Source organism: Bubalus kerabau, chromosome 22 (genome assembly GCF_029407905.1).
Source record: "Bubalus kerabau isolate K-KA32 ecotype Philippines breed swamp buffalo chromosome 22, PCC_UOA_SB_1v2, whole genome shotgun sequence".
Lineage (NCBI taxonomy): Eukaryota > Metazoa > Chordata > Mammalia > Artiodactyla > Bovidae > Bubalus > Bubalus kerabau.
Window position 1 is genome coordinate 16,989,628 of NC_073645.1, and position 20,078 is coordinate 17,009,705.

Below are 20,078 nucleotides of genomic sequence, written 5' to 3' on the forward strand. Positions count from 1 at the left end.
CATAAAACTAACTAGAAGTAACGTATTCTCTGAACTGTACAATATAACACACTGTTATCATTCAGCATTGGAAAACAATGGATACAAATGAGTATTCATTGAAACAGAATGACAAACTTTTTACAAACTTTTTTACAATGGTAGTTTTCAATAGTGGAGCTCTAATGGTCTGAGAGCTGCCAAAATTTATACCTATTTTTTTTTCCTTTTTTTTTTTTTCCATTTAAAAGTTCTAATCTAAAACAGGCAGTATAATGTAGTAGTTAAGAACATAAGCTTCAGACTTACATCTTAGTTTGAGTCTTGATGCTGACACTCACACTGTAGTAGGACCTTGGGCAATCAAATTGTAGTTTCCTCATTTATAAAATGAGAGAAATAACTCATAGTTTATTTTAAGAATTAAATGAAGTGATGTAGGTATATAGAGCACTCAGTGTAGCTTGGCGCATGGTAGGCACATAAGGCATAAAACAGGATGGATTACTACAGTATCAGATGTGGGACTAGAGCTGGGAGTGTTTATATTTTATTTGCAGGCTTTGGGGAACTGTTGAAGTATTTTAAACTAAAAAATGACATGATTGGAGGAATACTTTAGAAAGTTTACTCTGGCCTCAATGTGGATGGTAGTTTGGAGGGGATGAAGAAATAGTCATGTTGAATTGATAAAGGCAGTGGCTCAAGACAGATGAAGAAAGACTTGAAGTAGAATCAGTAGTGATGAAAAGGAACAAACATATAAAAAGTGTTTAGGAATATTATTTACAATAGTCAGGACATGGAAGCAACCTAAATGTCCATCAACAGAGGAGTGGATAAAGAAGATATGGTGCATATATATAATGAAATATTACTCAGCCATAAAAGGAAGAAAACAGTGGCATTTGCAGCAACATGGATGGACCTAGAAACTGTCATACAGAGTGAAGTAAGTCAGAAAAAGAAAGACAAATACCATACAACACTGCTTATATATGGAATCTAGAAAAATAATTCAGATGAGCTTACTTGCAAAGCCGAAATACAGGCACAGATTACAAAACAAAGTTATGGTTACCATGGGCAGAAGTCGGGGGTGGGATGAATTGGGAGATTGGGATTGACATATATACCTGCATGTATGTTCAGTCACTCAGTCTTGTCTGACTCTTGCTACCTACCACATGGACTGTAGCCTGCCAGGCTTCTCTGTCCATGGGATTATCCAAGCAAGAATTCTGGAGTGGGTTGCCATTTCCTTTTCCAGGGGATCTTCCCAACCCAGGGGTCGAACCTACATCTCCTTCAGCTCCTGCATTGGCAGGCAGATTGTTTACCACTGAACCATCTGACTTATATACACTATATATCTAAATATCTAAAATATCTAAAAAGACCACTGGGTTTCCCTGGTAGCTCAGTGGTAAAGAATCTGCCTGCCAGTGCAGGAGCCACAGGAGATGCGGGTTCGATCCCTGGGTCAGGAAGATCCCATGGAAAAGGAAATGGTGGCCCACTCCAGTACTCTTGCCTAGGAAATTCCATGAACAGAGAAGCCTGGTAGGCTACGGTCCATGGGGTCGCAAAGAGGTGGACACGACTTAGCGACTAAAACAATACAGTGTTACATTCTCAGGTTTTTTTGTGCTATCTTTTGAACTTGAAAACCTAAATTATAATAACTAAATCACCTGTTAGCTTTACTGTATGTCATGTGAATTTGTTCCAGAATGAAGACTATAAAAAACTTGCATTTCAACTCCCAATTCACTATTTGGGGATAGAAAGAACTTCATATAACAAAATGCTAACATAGAGAATATAAACACAATTAAATGTTTGCATTTACTATTTTAATTCAAAACACAAAGTGTATTACAAAACATATCTTTTGATTGCTCAAATCAAATGATTCTTTCATATCTAGTGATTTCCTTGTTTTTGTCATATCATTTGATGATATGTCTTTTTTTCCCCCACATCACTTTGTAGTAGAGATTCAGAATGTCAATGAGAAATGTTTCATGCTATAAAAGATAGTTATCCATGCAAATTTCTCTCATCAATATCAGAAGTCACACATTTTATGAATCAGTGTAGTTAACAAGCTATTTTTAGAAATATATAATCAATTTGGTAGTGATTCTGATACCATGGGGCTTCCCTTGTGGCTCAGCTGTTAAAGAATCCACCTGCAATGCGGGAGACCTGGATTCAATCCCTGGGTTGGGAAGATCTCCTGGAGAAGGGAAAGGCTACCCATTCCAGTCTTCTGGCCTGGAGAATTCCATGGACTGTATAGTCCATTCTCCAGGCCAGAAGATTGGAATGGGTAGCCTTTCCCTTCTCCAGGAGGAGATATATAGTCCATGGGGACTGTATAGTCCCCAGGACTGTGTAAGTTCATGGGGTCACAAAGAGTCAGACACAACTGAGTGACTTTTCACTTTCATTTTCACTGATACCATAACAACAGATCATGATTCCAGATTGACTTTAGATGAACTGTTTAGCATTATTTTATATTCATTAATTGAATGCCATCAGCTACATTATTTGATTCAGAGATTTTTATTGCACTCCTGAGTTGGCACAATTTATAACTGTCTTTGATTCACCTGAATTGTTTCATATGAATAATTTTCCATGTATAAAGTGAATTTTTATCAATTTAATATCATGATTTTAGATATTCTTTGGGTTTTTTGTTATTTTAATCATGCTCTTGGTAGATGGCGCTTTTGTGGTATTTATGATAAATCTGTGCTTATCAGATTTGTCTTTATCTTAAATGCATATATGAAATTATCCATATAAGAATTATCTAGTAAAACTCATTCAGTATAATTAATAGAAAGGCATGGCACACACACATACCCACACACTCAAAAAAGTGTTTAGGAGCCCTAAAATCAGAGTATTTATGAATAATTAGATGACAAAGTTAAGGGACAAAAAAGAATTTGACTTACACTTGGGTGGACTTAACTTTGTTTATATACACTCAAATTGATTCTGGTTATAGTTACCTTTGAAAACAATGATGCATACATTCATTTTTTACTTTGGGGTAAAGTATGCAAGTGAAAAGGAGAAAAAAGGAGTATCTCAACAGTCATCCTACACCTTGGCTCAAATGTTATATTGTAGAATTATTCTTGAAGCTGCAATCCTGAATCTATAAACTGGTCCCCCTCATTTTTCCTTTAAATATAGATTACTTTAACACTGGGTATCATGTATAATATGTATATCCTGACAAGTATTTTTTATTATCTAATCTAATCTGTTGATTCCTGAAATACAGGACTGATACTTAGTTAAGATATTGTTAATTGGTAGGAAGTATAGAAATTTAGCATCGTAGAATTAACTTTTATTTTGTTTCTTTACAGAGGAGAGGCAGTGGATTTCTATTGTTATTTGATTTTTTTACAGCATTTGTAATACCAAAGATAAAAGCCATTAGTCACAATATTATGTGTCATTTTCCCAAAAGCTTCCCTACTTCCCCCTCAGTTCTGATTCTTTTTATGTATGAACTTCTAGTATTCTAAAAGGTAAATGTTGTATATAAATGCTACAGCAGGAAACATTGTCTAGTTTTTCCTTCTCTTGATAAAAATATTGTCATTTTGTTACTTCAGTATTCAGTTCTCATTAACTCTGATACTGTGTTATTCATCTTGCAAGGCATTTATGCTTACGTTTTTAAAAAATTAGCTTTACTAAGTACATTGTCTATTTTCATTTTGTTAATGAAGTAATAACTACCTTAGAATACAGAAACAGCATAGTTAATATGAAAGTATATAAATTTATTCTTGATTATCAGCTTTCTGACATGTATTTTTATTAAAAAATTTATATCTGTGACCTAAAATTGAGCTACTGGAGTTGCTTTTTTTTTTTAATTTGTCAGTAAAAGAGTTATGGAAAATAACTTTGTGTGTTTAAAGCTCTTTTATTATGTTTAAACATTTTGCAGTTAAATTTTTAGAACAAGAAGATGCTTTAGAGCTCTTATAGTAAAAATGTTTGGGTTTCTTTTTATATGTGAATAAAAGCAGGGCCAGTGAATGAAATGACTTCATGAAGAAACTCCAAAGTCTCCATTATTTGGTTGCAGAGGAAACATCTGGATCTAATATGACCTTTAAGAAATTTTCAGCTTTCATAAAAGGTTAAGCTGTAACATAATTTAGGAGATTTATTGTATATTAAGATTTAATTACTGTGAAATGCTATTTAAAAATTAGGAAGAGTACAAGTTATAATCTCAAAAGACATGAAGTTAAGGGAAAAATTGGCTCAGTTAGGATAAAAGCCTTGTGGGGGAAATCCTGGTGATTGTTGGGTAAATCTTACCAGTACCAATAGGACATAGGTGCTGATAGGTTTTCTTTCTCTGCTTTTACTTATGGAAGAAAAAGACGTATTGATTCAGCATTCAAGGAAGTTCAGGGGAAATAAAAGACATTATCTGTCATGGATAACTTTTCATCTGAAAAGGATGCTATACAGGGTGTCTTTAAGCATAATTTTGAGTGTGTCAGAAAAGAAACCAGAGGAGTTGGCAACCACCTCCTTTTTATCAGCGTGAGTACGTTGCTTGTTCTAGGGACACTATTGATAGATTAGAGTTTTCTGTTAGTTTGCTGCTGTGTAACCCTGAAACCCTACTGAAATTATATACATTGCCTGGGCAGTCTTGACTTTAGATACAAAGAATCAGAGAGACATAGTCTCCTCAGGTCTGCCAGAATTAGGGTTGGCAGAAATTGAAGAATACCTGCATTAAAATGGAGAACATTAGGATAGTAGTGAAAATTACCTGTGATTTATCAAATCATGCTCTATTTGCATATTTAAAATAAATATTAATATAAACTAGTAAATATTTGTGCTTCATAGATTTGTAAGAGTAATATTTTAATAAAAAGTAAAAGGGTGCTAAAATTAAAATGTTAGACTGTATTTGAGTCAGTGAGTCTCAGTTGGGGCAGTTTTTTCCCCCAAGGTATATCTGATACCATCTAGAGACATTTTGGGTTGTCACAACTAGGGGAAAGAATGCTACCTGCATCAGGCGGATGGAGGCCAGGGATGCTGCTACACATCTTTCAATGGTACAAGACAGCCCTACAACAAAGAATTGTCTAGCCTGTATGTATGTCAGTAGTGCTTAAACTGTGAAAACTTGATCTAGGACACAGCTTAATTGTTTTGGTTATGAGGCTGTATACCAAAAAAATATATCATTATTTACTTAAATTAAAGGCCTAGTGGTTAGAAGAAAATAGTCTTTTTAGTCCTTTTTTAGCAATGTTTAGGATGCTAAGAAACATAAGGTTAGTTCCTCCCTCTCCCAAATTAAAACTAGTGTAAGGCAGTTAATTTCTTTAAATCTTTAAAAAAGAAACTCAGTGGAAATGGATAGCTTAGTTATATTAAAATTGAATCTAGCAATTAATTATATCCAGACAGTTCACATCAATTTGTATTTTAAAAATAATTTTAACTATAGTGTATATAAAGTGTCTTTATATACACATATATAAAGTGTCATTGGCTGTCACACAGTGGAGTCATAATTTAAGAATAGTTTTATTTCCTTATACTAAGTACCCTATGGTTTTACTGTAACAGTTAATTGAATACAATTAAATTTTTCTATAAATGAACATTTTCATTTATGGCAAGTATCCTTTTTATGAAACTAAATTGAATTGAAATATGTGAGTTAATAAATATGAATGATTGTAATTCATATAACAATATTAAAAAATTGGAGCAAGTTACTTTAGTAAATTGCATTAAATTATTTAGGAAACTAACTAACTATAACCCTTGTGGAAAGCTTAATGATATCAACCTTTGTTTTTAGCTCAACAGAAATAGATGATATGCTTAGAAAATCTACAAATCTGCTGCTGACCAGAACTTTGAGTAGCTGTTTACTGAATCTTATTAAAAAACCTCATATAGGTTTGACAGAGGTAGGTTAAAAAGATATTTATAGCTAAATGTTTCATTGTACGAAACAGTTATTATAAATTTATTGCTGAACATCATCCTATAAAACTAACTTTTCATTGTAAATTTATTGATAGAAGTGGATTTGTTTTAAAACAAAAGTCTCTTTGTAAATTCAAGTGATATGAGGGAAAAGGGTTTACATGGAGAATAGTGGATAGTTGAAGATGTTAGAAGATATATGGAGATTTATATTTGTCAGACTTTACATGAAGTGAAAATACTCTTTTTTAACTTTGTTGAATGTATAAAATTTGAAAAAGTATCTTGAAAAGTTATTTTTAATTGATAGACTTTTTTTTAATGATAGCATTCATAAGCAGTATTTGTAGCAGGCTTTTGATATCAGATAATCAGTTGTATTCTATACTGCTATAATTATGCAGAAATGGTGCAGTTGCTAAAAGTAATAATCCTATTTTTAAAAATGTAATGACTTTGTATATACATGTAACCTGCATTTTACTGAAGATATTTTCTATTTTCTAGCTAGTGCAAATCATCATAAATACCACACACCTAGAACAAGCCTGCAAATACCTTGAGGACTTTATAACTAACATTACAAATATTTCTCAAGAAACTGTCCATACCACAAGACTTTATGGACTTTCTACTTTTAAGGTATGTAAAAATCTGACCAAAAGTTTTTATTTCAGTCACTGTAAGCAGACATTTTGGAGATGGCAATGGCACCCCACTCCAGTACTCTTGCCTGGGAAATCCCATGGACGGAGGAGCCTGGTGGGCTGCAGTCCATGGGGTCGCTAGGAGTTGGACACGACTGAGCGACTTCACTTTCACTTGTCAGTTTCATGCATTGGAGAAGGAAATGGCAACCCACTCTGGTGTTCTTGCCTGGAGAATCCCAGGGACAGGGGAACCTGGTGGGCTTCCGTCTATGGGGTCGCACAGAGTCGGACATGACTGAAGCGATTTAGCAGCAGCAGCAGCAGTCGCTTGGTCATATCCGACTTTTTTGTGACCCCATGGACCATAGCCAGCCAGGCTCCTCTCTCCATGGGATTTCCCAGGCAAGAATACTGGAGTGGGTTGCCATTTCCTTCTCCAGGGAATCTTCCAGATGCGGGGATCAAACCCATGTCCCTTGCATCTCCTTCATTGGCATGTGGATTCTTTACCACTGTGCCACCTGGGAAGTCATGATAAGTTACCCAGTTTATCCCTTAAGATCATAGTATAATCACTTATATTTTAGAAATTCAGAATACTTGTATTTAGATATAACTAACGTTAACAGTAATCAGACTTTGGAAGTGTTAAGTCAAGAGAAGACCCTTAGTTTCCTAAAATTAGCAGCCTGAGCCCCAAATTTGCTCCTCTGATGATTCTTAAGCACATGTAGTCATCCTGATCCATAAGACACAAATGCAGATGATATCTGAGTGGACAAATTAATAAAATTATTTATTACAACTGAGATAGAAGCTGGACAAAACAGGCATTCATTTATTCAGTTTTGAACTGTGGTGTTGGAGAAGGCTCTTGAGAGTCCCTTGGACTGTAAGGAGAGCAAACCAGTCAATCCTAAAGGAAATCAATCCTAAATATTCATTGGAGGGACTGATGCCGACGCTGAAGCTCCAATACTTTGGCTACGTGATACTAAGAACTGACTCACTGGAAAAGCCCCTGATTCTGGGAAAGGGTGAAGGTAGGAGGAGAAAGGGATGACAGAGGATGAGATGGCTGGATGGCATCACCGACTCAATGGACATGAGTTTGAGCAAGCTCCAGAAGAAGGTGAAGGACAGGGAAGCCTGGGATGCTGCAGTCCATGGGGTCACAAAGAGTTGGACATAACTGAGTGAACAGCAGCAAATAGTACAGTAATTGCAAGCATATACTCTGGAGTTAGACTACTGTGTGACTTTGCCACATTCTTTCATTTTAATGACTCCTGGGTTTATTATCTATAAAGTTAGAGTAGTAATATATTATCTGTGTCACACAGTTATTATGAGGATTAAAGGGGATACTTAGCGCAGTGCCATTTGTTGTGCTCTGAGCGCTCTGTTAGGTGCTGAAAATAGAGAAATAAATCCCTGCCTTCAAGGAGCTCAGGAGGGAAAACTGTAAAAATACACCTGAAAATATGATATAATAAGTACCATAATATAGAAGGAGATTCCACAAGTTTATGAACATTTATTTATCCACAGACTGATTGATTCTTTGCTTCAATGTTAGATTTTATACAGTCCTTTCTCTTTATTGTTTTCTGTCTTTACGTCCATGTGTTACTCATATGCTGTCAAGAAGGGATTTACTGGGGACTGGAATTGTAAGCATATTTAACGATTGGCATTATATTTAATAGGCTAACCCTATACTCTGATTAAAACATGAAATGCATTGATCAAGGGATCGTCAAGCAATTTTTCTTACCAGTTGTAAGTCAGAATGCTACAGATACTGGAACATGATGCTTTAGATTAAGGAATCCTGGAACTACATATACTTCTCAGAATCATCCTGTTGGGAGGAAATTTAGAAGTGTTAGCTCTGGTCCATATTGCCGGTGGTGCTTAAGTTGTAGATATTTAGCTGAAAGTACAACTGTCATAAGATATACTCCTTGACTTTTCTTGGAAATCAGGAAATCAAGTTCAGCTTGTACAAATAGCAGAGCATCCTTATTTTTTATTGTTTATTTTTTATTTTCACATAGAACTTAGGAAACCGTTTCTGTTTGATGATATAAAAGCAAGAGCTATTTCAAGCGCAATATGTGAAGATTAAGTGTTTTTCAGTTCTGCCTTTGATCTGTTTCAAGAGGAATTATTTATCTTAAACTGTGATACAAGAAAGCAATTCAACAGGGAGAATTGTTAAATCAATATTAAAGTGAATTCCTGAGGGAGATTGGGGGAATTTCCATTCATAGTGAGTAGTCTGTAGATGATTAAAGTACAGTTTTGATTACAGACATTAGCTGGATCGCTTAGTTAACCTCTTCAGCCTAATTCTTTTCCGTCCAATGGCCTGATCAAGCATATTCCTATTATGTTACTTAATGATTATAGAAATAAGCACTTGTATGCATGGTCCTTTTACCCATACATCCATTACCCATACTCCAGAATCCCACATATGTATATACAAAGTGCGTGATTTTATATATTTGTTTACTTTATGAAATACTGTGTAGACTGTCTCGTTAGCTTGCCTTTCATTGTACTAAATCTGTGAGTGATAAAATAAACGGTTCCTGCCCTTCAGCAGTACTGCAGTTTTTTTAAATTAACGTGGACCCACACTGAGAGTTACTTGAAGCTAATATAAGACTTCTAACTAGAAAGATTTGCATCAGAACAGAGGGGAAAGCGGGAATAGTGTTCCCTTTTAATCAGTGTAGTAGAGGAATGGCCCAATTCTTTTCCTTTGGCATCGGAGCTCTTTAACTTTGCTCCATGAAGCATTTCCAACCTGCCGCCCTGAAGAGTTCTTTCCTTTTGAGTCCTGGCAGTGATTGCAGGTGTAAGTGCCTAGAAAGTATATGCTTGTGATCTTCATCAGTTTGCCTTTTTTAATCTGTTGATGAGTATGTAGCAAATTTTTTTTTTTATTATGGCTAAAGTGATAGTGGTAAATTATCTTTGATTAAGGACTTGAAATTTTCCTCCTGTGGAGCAAGGGCATGGTACATGGATTCTAAAAAACACTTAAAAAAATAACATTCATATATAAACATATACAATTTATACAGGCACTAATTATAAATAGATATAGCTCAATTAAAAAATGAACACAGACTTCCATTTTTCCAGTCTGGCATGTAAAGAGCTATGTCCCGACAAGTGAAAAGCTGAGAAGATTGTGAAAATATCAACAGCTCTTCCTTGATCTTTCAGAGAAGTGAAATCACAGACCACACTGCTGCCACCAAAATTGGAGTAATAGGTAATAGGCAAATACAGAGAATGACAACTTAGGAAAACCTAAAGTATAATTGAGTGTCCAGAGTCCCTCCATCTTTTAATTTTTAACTCCGCTTTTTGTAGTTTGGGCCTCGTGTTCAGCCTATAATGGCAGCTGTAGGTTTTCTTCTTTAGTAGCAAAACGGCTGCGAGGTCACAATTTTAAACCTTATATCCTCATGCTCTATCCATCTAAAAGCAGATAGCTAGCTGCTGTGGAACTCCCTGTGAGTTAAGAGGATGATCAGCTCATCAGTATCCATCCTTGGCACTAGATAGAGATTCAGTTCTCTCCAGACCAAATAGAGCTGTGAATGGGGGCAGAGTGATTTTTCCAAAATATATTTGCAGACTTTTCCAATAAGGGAGAAAAGATAGTAGACGATAAATCATAGATGTTTACTAAAATTTTCAGTGATATTACTACTTATCTTTTATTTAAAACACATATGCTTATAGTCTATGAGGACTAGCATGGAGTTTGTGCATATATCTGTTTAAAATAGTTCTTTGAGTGATTTTGTTACACATCTGTGGTCAAGAACCGCTGATAGTATGATATCACTTAATTTTTGTACATTGAAATTAAAAAGTTCTAAAGTTATGTGAGATATGTTTCTGCCTCCAGAGGGCACTATTTCTTTAACAAGCAGTGTGTGTGTGTGTGTGTGTGTGTGTGTGTGTGTGTGTGTACGCGCGCATACACACATGTGCCTGCGTGCACTCATTCACGTCCAACTCTTTGGGACCCTCGCCAGGCTCCTCTGTCCATGAAATTCCCCAGGCAAGAATACTGGAGTAGGTTGTCATTTCCTACTCCAGGGAATCTTCCTGACCCAGGGATCATACCTGCATCTCTTAACACCTCCTGCATTGGCAGGCAGATTCTTTAGTACTGTGCTACCTGGGAAGTCCCTTAAGAAGCAAAGAAGAAATTAGTTGCTTTGTTTATAAGCTGATTCATTTAAAATTTAATTTAGGAGTTAGTTGATGTGTTCTTGACTTTCTAATCAGATCATAAGGATTGAGAGTGTTTTGGTTTCAACTGTAGTACTACTCTCTAGGAAGTCCAAACTGATTTTCCTAACACTCTCGTAAGTGATCATTAGTGATCATTTTTTTAGAAATATCTTACCAAATAACTCAGTGTATTCTAGTGTATAAATACAAAAAAAAAGATATAATGAAATCTTTTTGTGTGCTTCTTTCCTTCTATTTTTTTTTTTTTTTGAGATTTTTTTGATGCAGACTTTTTTTTTTTAAAAAAAAGCCTTTACTGAATTTGTAACAATACTGCTTCTGTTTTATGTTTTGGCTTTTTGGCCAGAGGCATGTGGGATCTTAGTTCCCCAACCATGTATCGAACTCAGGCCTCTGCTTGGGGAGCTCAGAGTTTTAACCATTGGACCACAAGGGAAGTCCCTCAGCCTGCTTTGTTTTATTCCTCTGATAAAAGTGAAAATGTTCTTCACTCAGTTGTGTCCGACTCTTCACAACCCTGTGGACTGTAGGCTGCCAAGCTCCTCTCTCCATGGAGTTCTCCACGCAAGAATACTGGAGTGGGTAGCCATTCCCTTCTTCAGGGGATCTTCCCAACCCAAGGGATTGAACTTCAGTAGCGTGCAGAGGAAATGGCAGCCCACTCCAGTGTTCTTGCCTGGAGAATCCCAGGGATGGCGGAGCCTGGTGGGCTGCCATCTATGGGGTCGCACAGGGTCGGACACGACTGACGCGACTTAGCAGCAGCAGCAGCACTAATCATGTTTTGTAATATTGATTCTCTTCCTGAATTGTGAGATCCTTGAGGGTGAAAGATGTCTCAGTGTCTTTATACCACTTTAATTCATAGGACATGATACAAATGATACCTTAGGTTAAGTTGTGTTCAAATGTATGTGACTGATAATGGTGAGTGATACTTAGGTCTCCTCTTAGTCAAGACATGAATTTAAATAGTATTAGGTTTTTGTGTGTGTGTGTTTTGCTTTTTGGCCGTGATGTATGGTTTGTGGGATATTAGTTCCCTGACCAGAAATTGAACCTGTGTCCTCAGCAGTGAAAGCATGGAGTCTCAACCATTGGACCACCAGGGGATTTCCAATAAGTATTAGTTTTGCCAGAAATATCCATTCCATTGTAGTCAGAGAACATACTTTGTATGATATCAGTCTTTTAGAGCCCCAGTCCTAGCTTTTTGGCACCAGGGACTTTTTTCATGAAAGACAGCTTTTCCACAGGTGGGGATGGGGTGAAGTGGGAGGTGGACGATTTTAGGGTCACAGCTGTTCACTTCCTGCTAGATGGCCTGGTTGGGGAACCTTGCTTTAAAGGTTTGTTTTATGACCTAACATTTGCTCTGTTGTGGATAGTGTCCCATGTTCATTTGAGACTAACGCACGGTCTGCTAATGTTGAATGTTCAGTAGATGTCTGTTAGGCCTAGTTGGTTTATATTGTTGATCAAATTGTCTTTGTCTTCTGCCTGCTCAGATGTGCTGTTGAACTCCTGGAGTGATTTTTTTTGTTTGTTTCATTTATTGTATTTTTCAACTACAGAATTTCTATTAGGTTCTTTATTTTCAAGTAGTTTCTATCTCTTTATAGTTAATTTTGTCAGGTATTGTTCTCATATTTTCCTTTAGTTCTTTGATTATTTTAAAGACTGATTTAAAACCTTTGTCTTATAAGTCCAGTGTCTCATACTTTCTTGTTTCTTTGTGCAACTTTCAAATTTTATTGAAATCTGGACATTTAAAATAATGTAACATGGATGGATCTAGAGATTGTCATACTGAGTGAAGTAAGTCAGACACAGATAAATACCATACGATATCACATATATGTGAAACCTTAAAAGCGGGTACAAATGAACTTATTTACAAAACAGAAGTTGAATCACAGATGTGGAAAACAAACTTATGGTTATCAGGGGATAAGTGGGGGAGAGAAAAACTGGGAGATTGAGACTGACATATTGATTGAGATTGACATATGCACACTCCGATAGATAACTAATTAGAACCTACTCTATAGCATAGGGAACTCTACTCAATACTCTGTAATGCCCTATATGGGAAAAGAATCTTAAAAAAAAGTGGATATGTATGTATAACTGATTTACTTTGCTGTACATCTGAAACTAACACAACATTGCAAATCAATTATATGCCAAAGAAAATTAAAAATAAAGTCATATTGTAATGTGGCAATTCTGATAATCAGATTCTCCTTTCTCTCCAAGGTTTGTTGTTTCTTCCTGGTAGGTGGTTGGTTGTTTCATGACTTTTCTGAATTAATTCTGTAAAGTCTGTATTTTTTGTCATCTGTGGCCACTGAAGTCTCTGCTTAGTTAGCTTAGTGACCAGCTAATGATTGGACACAGATTTCCATAAAAATCTGGAACCAATCAGTCTCCCAGTCTTTTTGAGGGACTCTCTGTATTTATTGGGGCATGCCTTCAGCAATCAGGCATTTGACACCTCTGCGTTAACCTTCACATCCTTCTTGCACAGAACTTCAGGGTCAGCTATAAATGAGAGCTTAGAGCTTTCTCAGGTCTTTCTGGAGTATGTTCACAGCCCTATACATGTACACAGTCTTCTAGCTTCCCAGGAATATGTCAGAGCTTTTCAAACCCATCTATGGACATTTCATTCCCCAGTTTTTCCTTCTAAGCTTTTTGGTTCACTTAGTGTGTACCCTAGTTGTTACCTGCCACCTAAAGTGTCTGTGATGTTACACAATTGCCTCTAATTGTTTTTAACAAATGCTCCCAGGAAAAAGGCTTTTTGCTCTCAACAATCCTGTTTTTAGGTCATGTAAAAGACATCTCTGCAAGTGGAGTCTTCCAGGGAATCACCAGATAGATCAAATAATGATAATTCTCTGGGAATATGGCTTTAAAGGAGTGCCAACTCATTCTGCCCCTGCTGTGTCCGCTGACAGGCCAACACAGGTGTTTACCACTGATGTGGGTCAAACAGGAGATGACAAGGGTGAACATCAACATTCTAGAAATCAGTGAACTGAACATTCTAGGAATCAAGATGGACTTGAATGGGTGCATTTAACTCAGATGACCATTATATCTACTACAGTGGGCAGGGTTCCCTTAGAAGAAATGGAGTAGCCATCATAGTCAACAAAAGAGTTCGAAATGCAGTACTTGGATGCAATCTCAAAAATGACAGAATGATCTCTGTTTGTTTCCAAGGCAAGTCATTCAATATCATGGTAATCCAAGTCTATGCCCTGACCAGTAATGCTGAAGAAGCTGAACAGTTCTATGAACCCTACAAAACCTTCTAGAACTAACACCCAAAAAAGATGTCATTTTCATTATAAGGGACTGGAATACAAAAGTAGGATGTCAAGAAACACCTGGAATAACAGGCAAATTTGGCCTTGGAGTACAGAATGAAGCAGGGCAAAGGCTAATAGAGTTCTGCCAAGAGAACACACTGGTCGTAGCAAACACCCTCTTCCAACAACACAAGAGAAGACCCTACACATGGACATCACCAGATGGTCAGTAGTGAAATCAGATTGATTATATTCTTTGCAGCCAAAGATGGAGAAGCTCTATACAGTCAGCAAAAACAAGACTGGGAACTGACTGTGGCTTGGATCATGAACTCCTTATTGCCAAATTCAGACTGAAATTGAAGAAAGTGGGGGAAACCACTAGACCATTCGGGTATGACCTAAATCAAATGCCTTACAGTGGAAGTGAGAAATAGATTTAAGGGACTAGATCTGATAGACAGAGTGCCTGATGAACTATGGAATGAGGTTCGTGACATTGTACAGGAGACAGGAATCAACAACATCCCCAAGAAAAAGAAATGCAAAAAAGCAAAATGGCTGTCTGAGGAGGCCTTACAAATAGCTGTGAAAAGAAGGGACGCGAAAAGCAAAGGAGAAAAGGAAAGATATACCCGTTTGAATGCAGAGTTCCAGAGAATAGCAAGGAGAGATAAGAAAGCCTTCCTCAGTGATCAATGCAAAGAAATAGAGGAAAACAACAGAATGCAAAGACTAGAGATCTCTTCAAGAAAATTAAAGATACCAAGGGAACATTTCATGCAAAGATGGGCTCAATAAAGGACAGAAATGGTATGGACCTAACAGAAGCAGAAGATCTTAAGAAGAGGTGGCAAGCATACACAGAAGAACTGTACAAAAAAGATCTTCATGACCCAGATAATCACGATGGTGTGATCACTCACCTAGAGCCAGACAGCCTGGAATGTGAAGTCAAGTGGGCCTTAGAAAGCATCACTACGAACAAAGGTAGTGGAGGTGATGGAATTCCAGTTGAGCTATTTCAAATCCTCAAAGATGATGCTGTGAAAGTGCTGCACTCAGTATGCCAGCAAATTTGGAAAACTCAGCAGTGGCCACAGGACTGGAAAAGGTCAGTTTTCATTCCAATCCCAAAGAAAGGCAATGCCAAGGAACGCTCAAACTACTGTACAATTGCACTCATCTCACAGGCTAGGAAAGTAATGCTCAAAATTCTCCAAGCCAGGCTTCAGCAATATGTGAACCGTGAACTTCCAGATGTTCAAGATGGTTTTAGAAAAGGCAGAGGAACCAGAGACCAAATTGCCAACATCCGGTGGATCATCAAAAAAGCAAGAGAGTTCCAGAAAAACATCTATTTCTGCTTTATTGACTATGCCCAAGCCTTTGACTGTGTGGATCACAATAAACTGTGGAAAATTCTGAAAGAGATGGGAATACCAGACCACCTGACCTGCCTCTTGAGAAACCTGTACGCAGGTCAGGAAGCAACAGTTAGAACTGGACATGGAACAACAGACTGGTTCCAAATAGGAAAAGGAGTACATCAAGGCTGTATATTGTCACCCTGATTATTTAACTTATATGCAGAGTACATCATGAGAAATGCTGGGCTGGAGGAAGCAGAAGCTGGAATCAAGATTGCCGGGAGAAATATCAATAACCTCAGATATGCAGATGACACCACCCTTATGGCAGATAGTGAAGAAGAACTAAAGAGCCTCTTGATGAAAGTGAAAGAGGAGAGTGAAAAAGTTGGCTTAAAGCTCAACATTCAGAAAACTAAGATCATGGCATCCGGTCCCATCACTTCATGGCAAATAGATGTGGAAACAGTGGTGACTTTATTTTGGGGGGCTCCCAAATCACTGCAGATGGTGACTGCAGCCATGAAATTAAAAGACACTTACTCCTTGGAAGGAAAGTTATGACCAACCTAGATAGCATATTGAAAAGCAGAGACATTACTTTGCCAACAAAGGTCCGTCTAGTCAAGGCTGTGGTTTTTCCAGTGGTCATGTGTGGATGTGAGAGTTGGACTGTGAAGAAAGCTGAGTGCTGAAGAATTGATGCTTTTGAACTGTGGTGTTGGAGAAGACTCTTGAGAGTCCCTTAGACTCCAATGAGATCCAACCAGTCCATTCTAAAGGAGATCAGTCCTGGTTGTTCATTGGAAGGACTGATGTTGAAGCTGAAACTCCAGTACTTTGGCCACCTGATGCGAAGAGGTGACTCATTTGAAAAGACCCTGATGCTGGGAAAGATGAGGGCAGGAGGAGAAGGGGATGACAGAAGATGAGATGGTTGGATAGCGTCACCGACTCAATGGACATGGGTTTAGGTGGACTCCAGGAATTGGTGGTGGACAGGGAGGCCCGGAGTGCTGTGATTCATGGGGTCGCAAAGAGTCGGACATGACTGAGCGACTGAACTGACTGACTGACTGTGGGATATTGATTTTCAAGGATACTGTGAACCTGGAGCTAGTGAGGAAAAGTGAAAAGGGGCACATTAAAACATCACAGAGTTATTTCCATACCAAGGTTCAGCAGTTTTTCTTGAGTAGATGCTGCTTGAATTGCTGCAGGTTTTGAATTAATTTCCAGACCTCCGGAAAAATTGATTTGACTATTTTTGCTAGTTTTCTTGTTGCTTTAATGGATCAGAAAATGTTTGAGTATTCTTACTCTGCTTTTTTTGGTCACTCCATTTCTTTTGTTTTGAGAAGTTAACCTTTTTGGGAGCAGTGGGTGGGGGGGTGGGACTCTTCTACTCGAAACACCAGTAATGATTTCATTTCTTATGTGATAGTCCAACTTAGTTTCCCTCAGTGGGTCAGTGGATATAAGTCGTCTGCATTCTTAACAGCTTTTGTTTTCCGTTTCTGTTTCTCCTAAGGGTCTTAGAGGTGTGAGAACAGTTCAGAATTGATAATTAATAAGTTATACTACCAAATAAAGACAAAAAAGGTAAAAGTGAAGTTAGGGGAAAAAGTGATGTCAAATAGAGTACTTTCAACCAGAAATCCTACAGTTTTGTTGGATTTTGAATAAATGTTTAAAATATTAAACCAAAGAAATATAAAAAATAAAATTTGGAATTTTAAGAAAACTTTTGTTTTTCACCTGATTCTGTAACTTGTTTTTTACTTTTTGTTTTGTTGTATCCTGTCAGGATGCCCGACATGCAGCAGAGGGAGAAATATATACCAAGCTTAATCAAAAAATTGATGAATTTGTTCAGCTTGCTGATTATGACTGGACAATGTCTGAGCCAGATGGAAGAGCTAGTGGTTATTTAATGGATCTTATTAATTTTTTGAGAAGCATCTTTCAAGTGTTTACTCATTTGCCTGTGAGTATAAAAAATGTCCAAAAATTGTTATAATTTTGCTTACTAAAATATATTTTAGAATTCAGTTTTAGTTGGAGGCTTACTTGTTTAAACCACTTCCTAGTTTGAATATTTCCTTTTCTGTAAATCAATTTGTGAAAAATGTTAATTTAGCTATTTTTTTTATTGAGTTAAAATTGGTATATAACATCATATAAATTTCAGGTGTATAACATTATATTTAATTGGTATTTGTGAACACTACAGTGACCACTATCATAGATTGAATTACCATCTACTTCACCCTCCCCCAGCTCCTAACCCTCTGGTAACCACCAGTCTGTTCTGTGTATCTATGAGTTTGTTTTTGTTTTGTTTGATTCTACATAAAAGTGAAATCCTATGGTATTTGTCTTTCTCAATCTGACTTATTTCACTTAGCATAATACCCTCCTGGTCCATCCATGTTGTCGCAAATGGCAAGATTTCCTTCCTTTTTTTATAGCTATGTAGCATTCTGTTGTATATATACATATATATGGCACATTTTCATTATCCATTCATGGACACTTAGGTTGTTCTCATATCTTGGCTATTGTAAATTATGCTTCAGTGATCATAGTGGTGTATATACTTTCAAATTAGTATTTTTCCTTTTTCTTCAAATAAATATACACAACTGAAATAGCTAGATCATATGGCAGTTCTACTCTTAATTTTTTGAGGAATCTCCATATTGTTTTCCATAGTGGTTACACCAGTTTACATTCTCACCAACAGCATATGAGGGTTCCCTTTTCTCCACATTCTCTCCAGTACTTATTATTTCTGGGTTTTTGGTTTGTTTGTTTTTTATAATAGCCATTCTAATAGATATGAGGTGATATCTCATTGAAGTTTTGATTTGCATTTTCCTCATGGTTAGTGATGTTGAACATCTTTTCATGTGCCTGCTGGCCATCTGTATGGCCAGCAAAATGTCTTTAGAGAAATGGCTCTTCAGATCTTCTGCCCAGTTCTTGAGTTGTTTTGGTTTTTTGTTGTTGAATTATGTGAGTTCATTATACAGCTTGGATGTTAACTGCTATTGTATATGATTTGCAAAAATCTATTCCTGTTTGGTGGGGTGCTTTTTCATTTTGTTGATGGTTTCCTTCACCGTGCAGAAAACGTTTTTTAGTTTCATGGAGTCCCATTTGTTTATTTTTGCTTTCATTTCTCTTACCTTTGGAGTCAGATCTAAAAAAAAACGTGGCTAAGACCAATGTCAGGGAGGTTACCTCCTATGTTTTCTTATAGGAACTTTATAATTTCAAGTCTTTTTAAGTTTTTTAATTTATGTATTTTTGGTTGTGCTGCGTCTTTGTTGCTACTCATGGGCTTTCTCTAGTTGCCGTGAGTGGGGGCTACTCTTCCTTGTGGTACACAGGCTTCTCATCGAGGTGGCTTCTCTTGTTGTGGAGCATAGGCTCTAGGCACTCAGGCTTTAGTAGCTGCAACACATGGGCTCAGTAGTTGTGGCTCATGGGATCTGGAGTGTGGGCTCAGTAGTTGTGGTGTACAGGCTGTAGTTGCTCTGTGGCATGTGGAATCTTCCCACTAGAGATCAAACCTGTGTCCCCTGCATTGGCAGACAGACTCCCATCCACTGTACCACCAGGGAAGTCCAATTTCAAGTTTTTAATCGATTTGAGTTAATTTTTATGTGTAGTATATGATGGTGGTCTAGTTCCATATTTTTGCATGTGGCTGCCCAGTTTTCCCAACCCTGTTTATTGAAGAGATTCTCCTTTCCCCATTGTGTATTCTTGGCTTCTTTGCTATAAATTAGTTGTCCATGTATGTGTGGGTTTATTCCTGGACTCTCTACTTTGCTCCACTGTTCTGTGTGTCTATTTTTATACCAATGCCATGTTTTGATTAGTGTGGCTTTGTAGTATAGTTTGAAATCAGGAATCATGATACCTCTTTAGTCAATTGTTTGAAACTTTAATTTGTTTTACTTTTTAAGCCAGATAACTTAAAACTCACTTCCCACCAAAGCCAAAACAAAGCACTGAAACTGACAACATATTCTTAACTAGAAATAAACTCTAATAGAAATAGTTTTCATGAAACTACTTCAGTATGATCAGTGACTTTTCTTTTAGAAAAGGCCAAGAAATTATTGGGTATTTGTAGACCAGAGACTAAAATAGGAGCATTGCTCCATCCTATTATGTAGTCATAGTTCAGTTACATCTTGAATAATATGTTGATGAAATGTTTCTTAAGAAGATATGACAGGGACATTTGAGTATGAGTAGGCTGAAACACTGGATTCTTCCTGTGAGGGATCCAAAGGGAATTCCCTGGCAATCCAGTGTTTAAGAGTCCATGCTTTCACTGCCGTGGGGCCAGTTCAATCACTGGTTGAAGAACTAAGATCCCACAAGACTAGTGGCACTACCAAAGAAAGAAAAAGAAAGACAAGACCAAACAG

At 37.0% G+C, this 20,078-nt stretch overlaps 1 protein-coding gene across 7 annotated transcripts in view; it reads left to right on the forward strand.

The window, feature by feature from the left end:
• Positions 1-20,078, forward strand: part of EXOC6 (exocyst complex component 6) — a 177,389-nt gene that overhangs the window by 78,891 nt on the left and 78,420 nt on the right. For 6 of the 7 annotated variants that reach the window (XR_008707278.1, XM_055560915.1, XM_055560919.1 and 3 more), the window contains exons 16-18: positions 5,870-5,981; positions 6,508-6,642; positions 17,438-17,617. Coding sequence is in view for 6 of the 7 variants with exons in the window: in XM_055560915.1 (XP_055416890.1) it covers positions 5,870-5,981; positions 6,508-6,642; positions 17,438-17,617 (427 nt within the window). In the remaining variant the exon portion in view is untranslated. The remainder of the gene's footprint in view (positions 1-5,869; positions 5,982-6,507; positions 6,643-17,437; positions 17,618-20,078) is intronic. The other variant, XM_055560920.1, reaches the window with a different exon arrangement.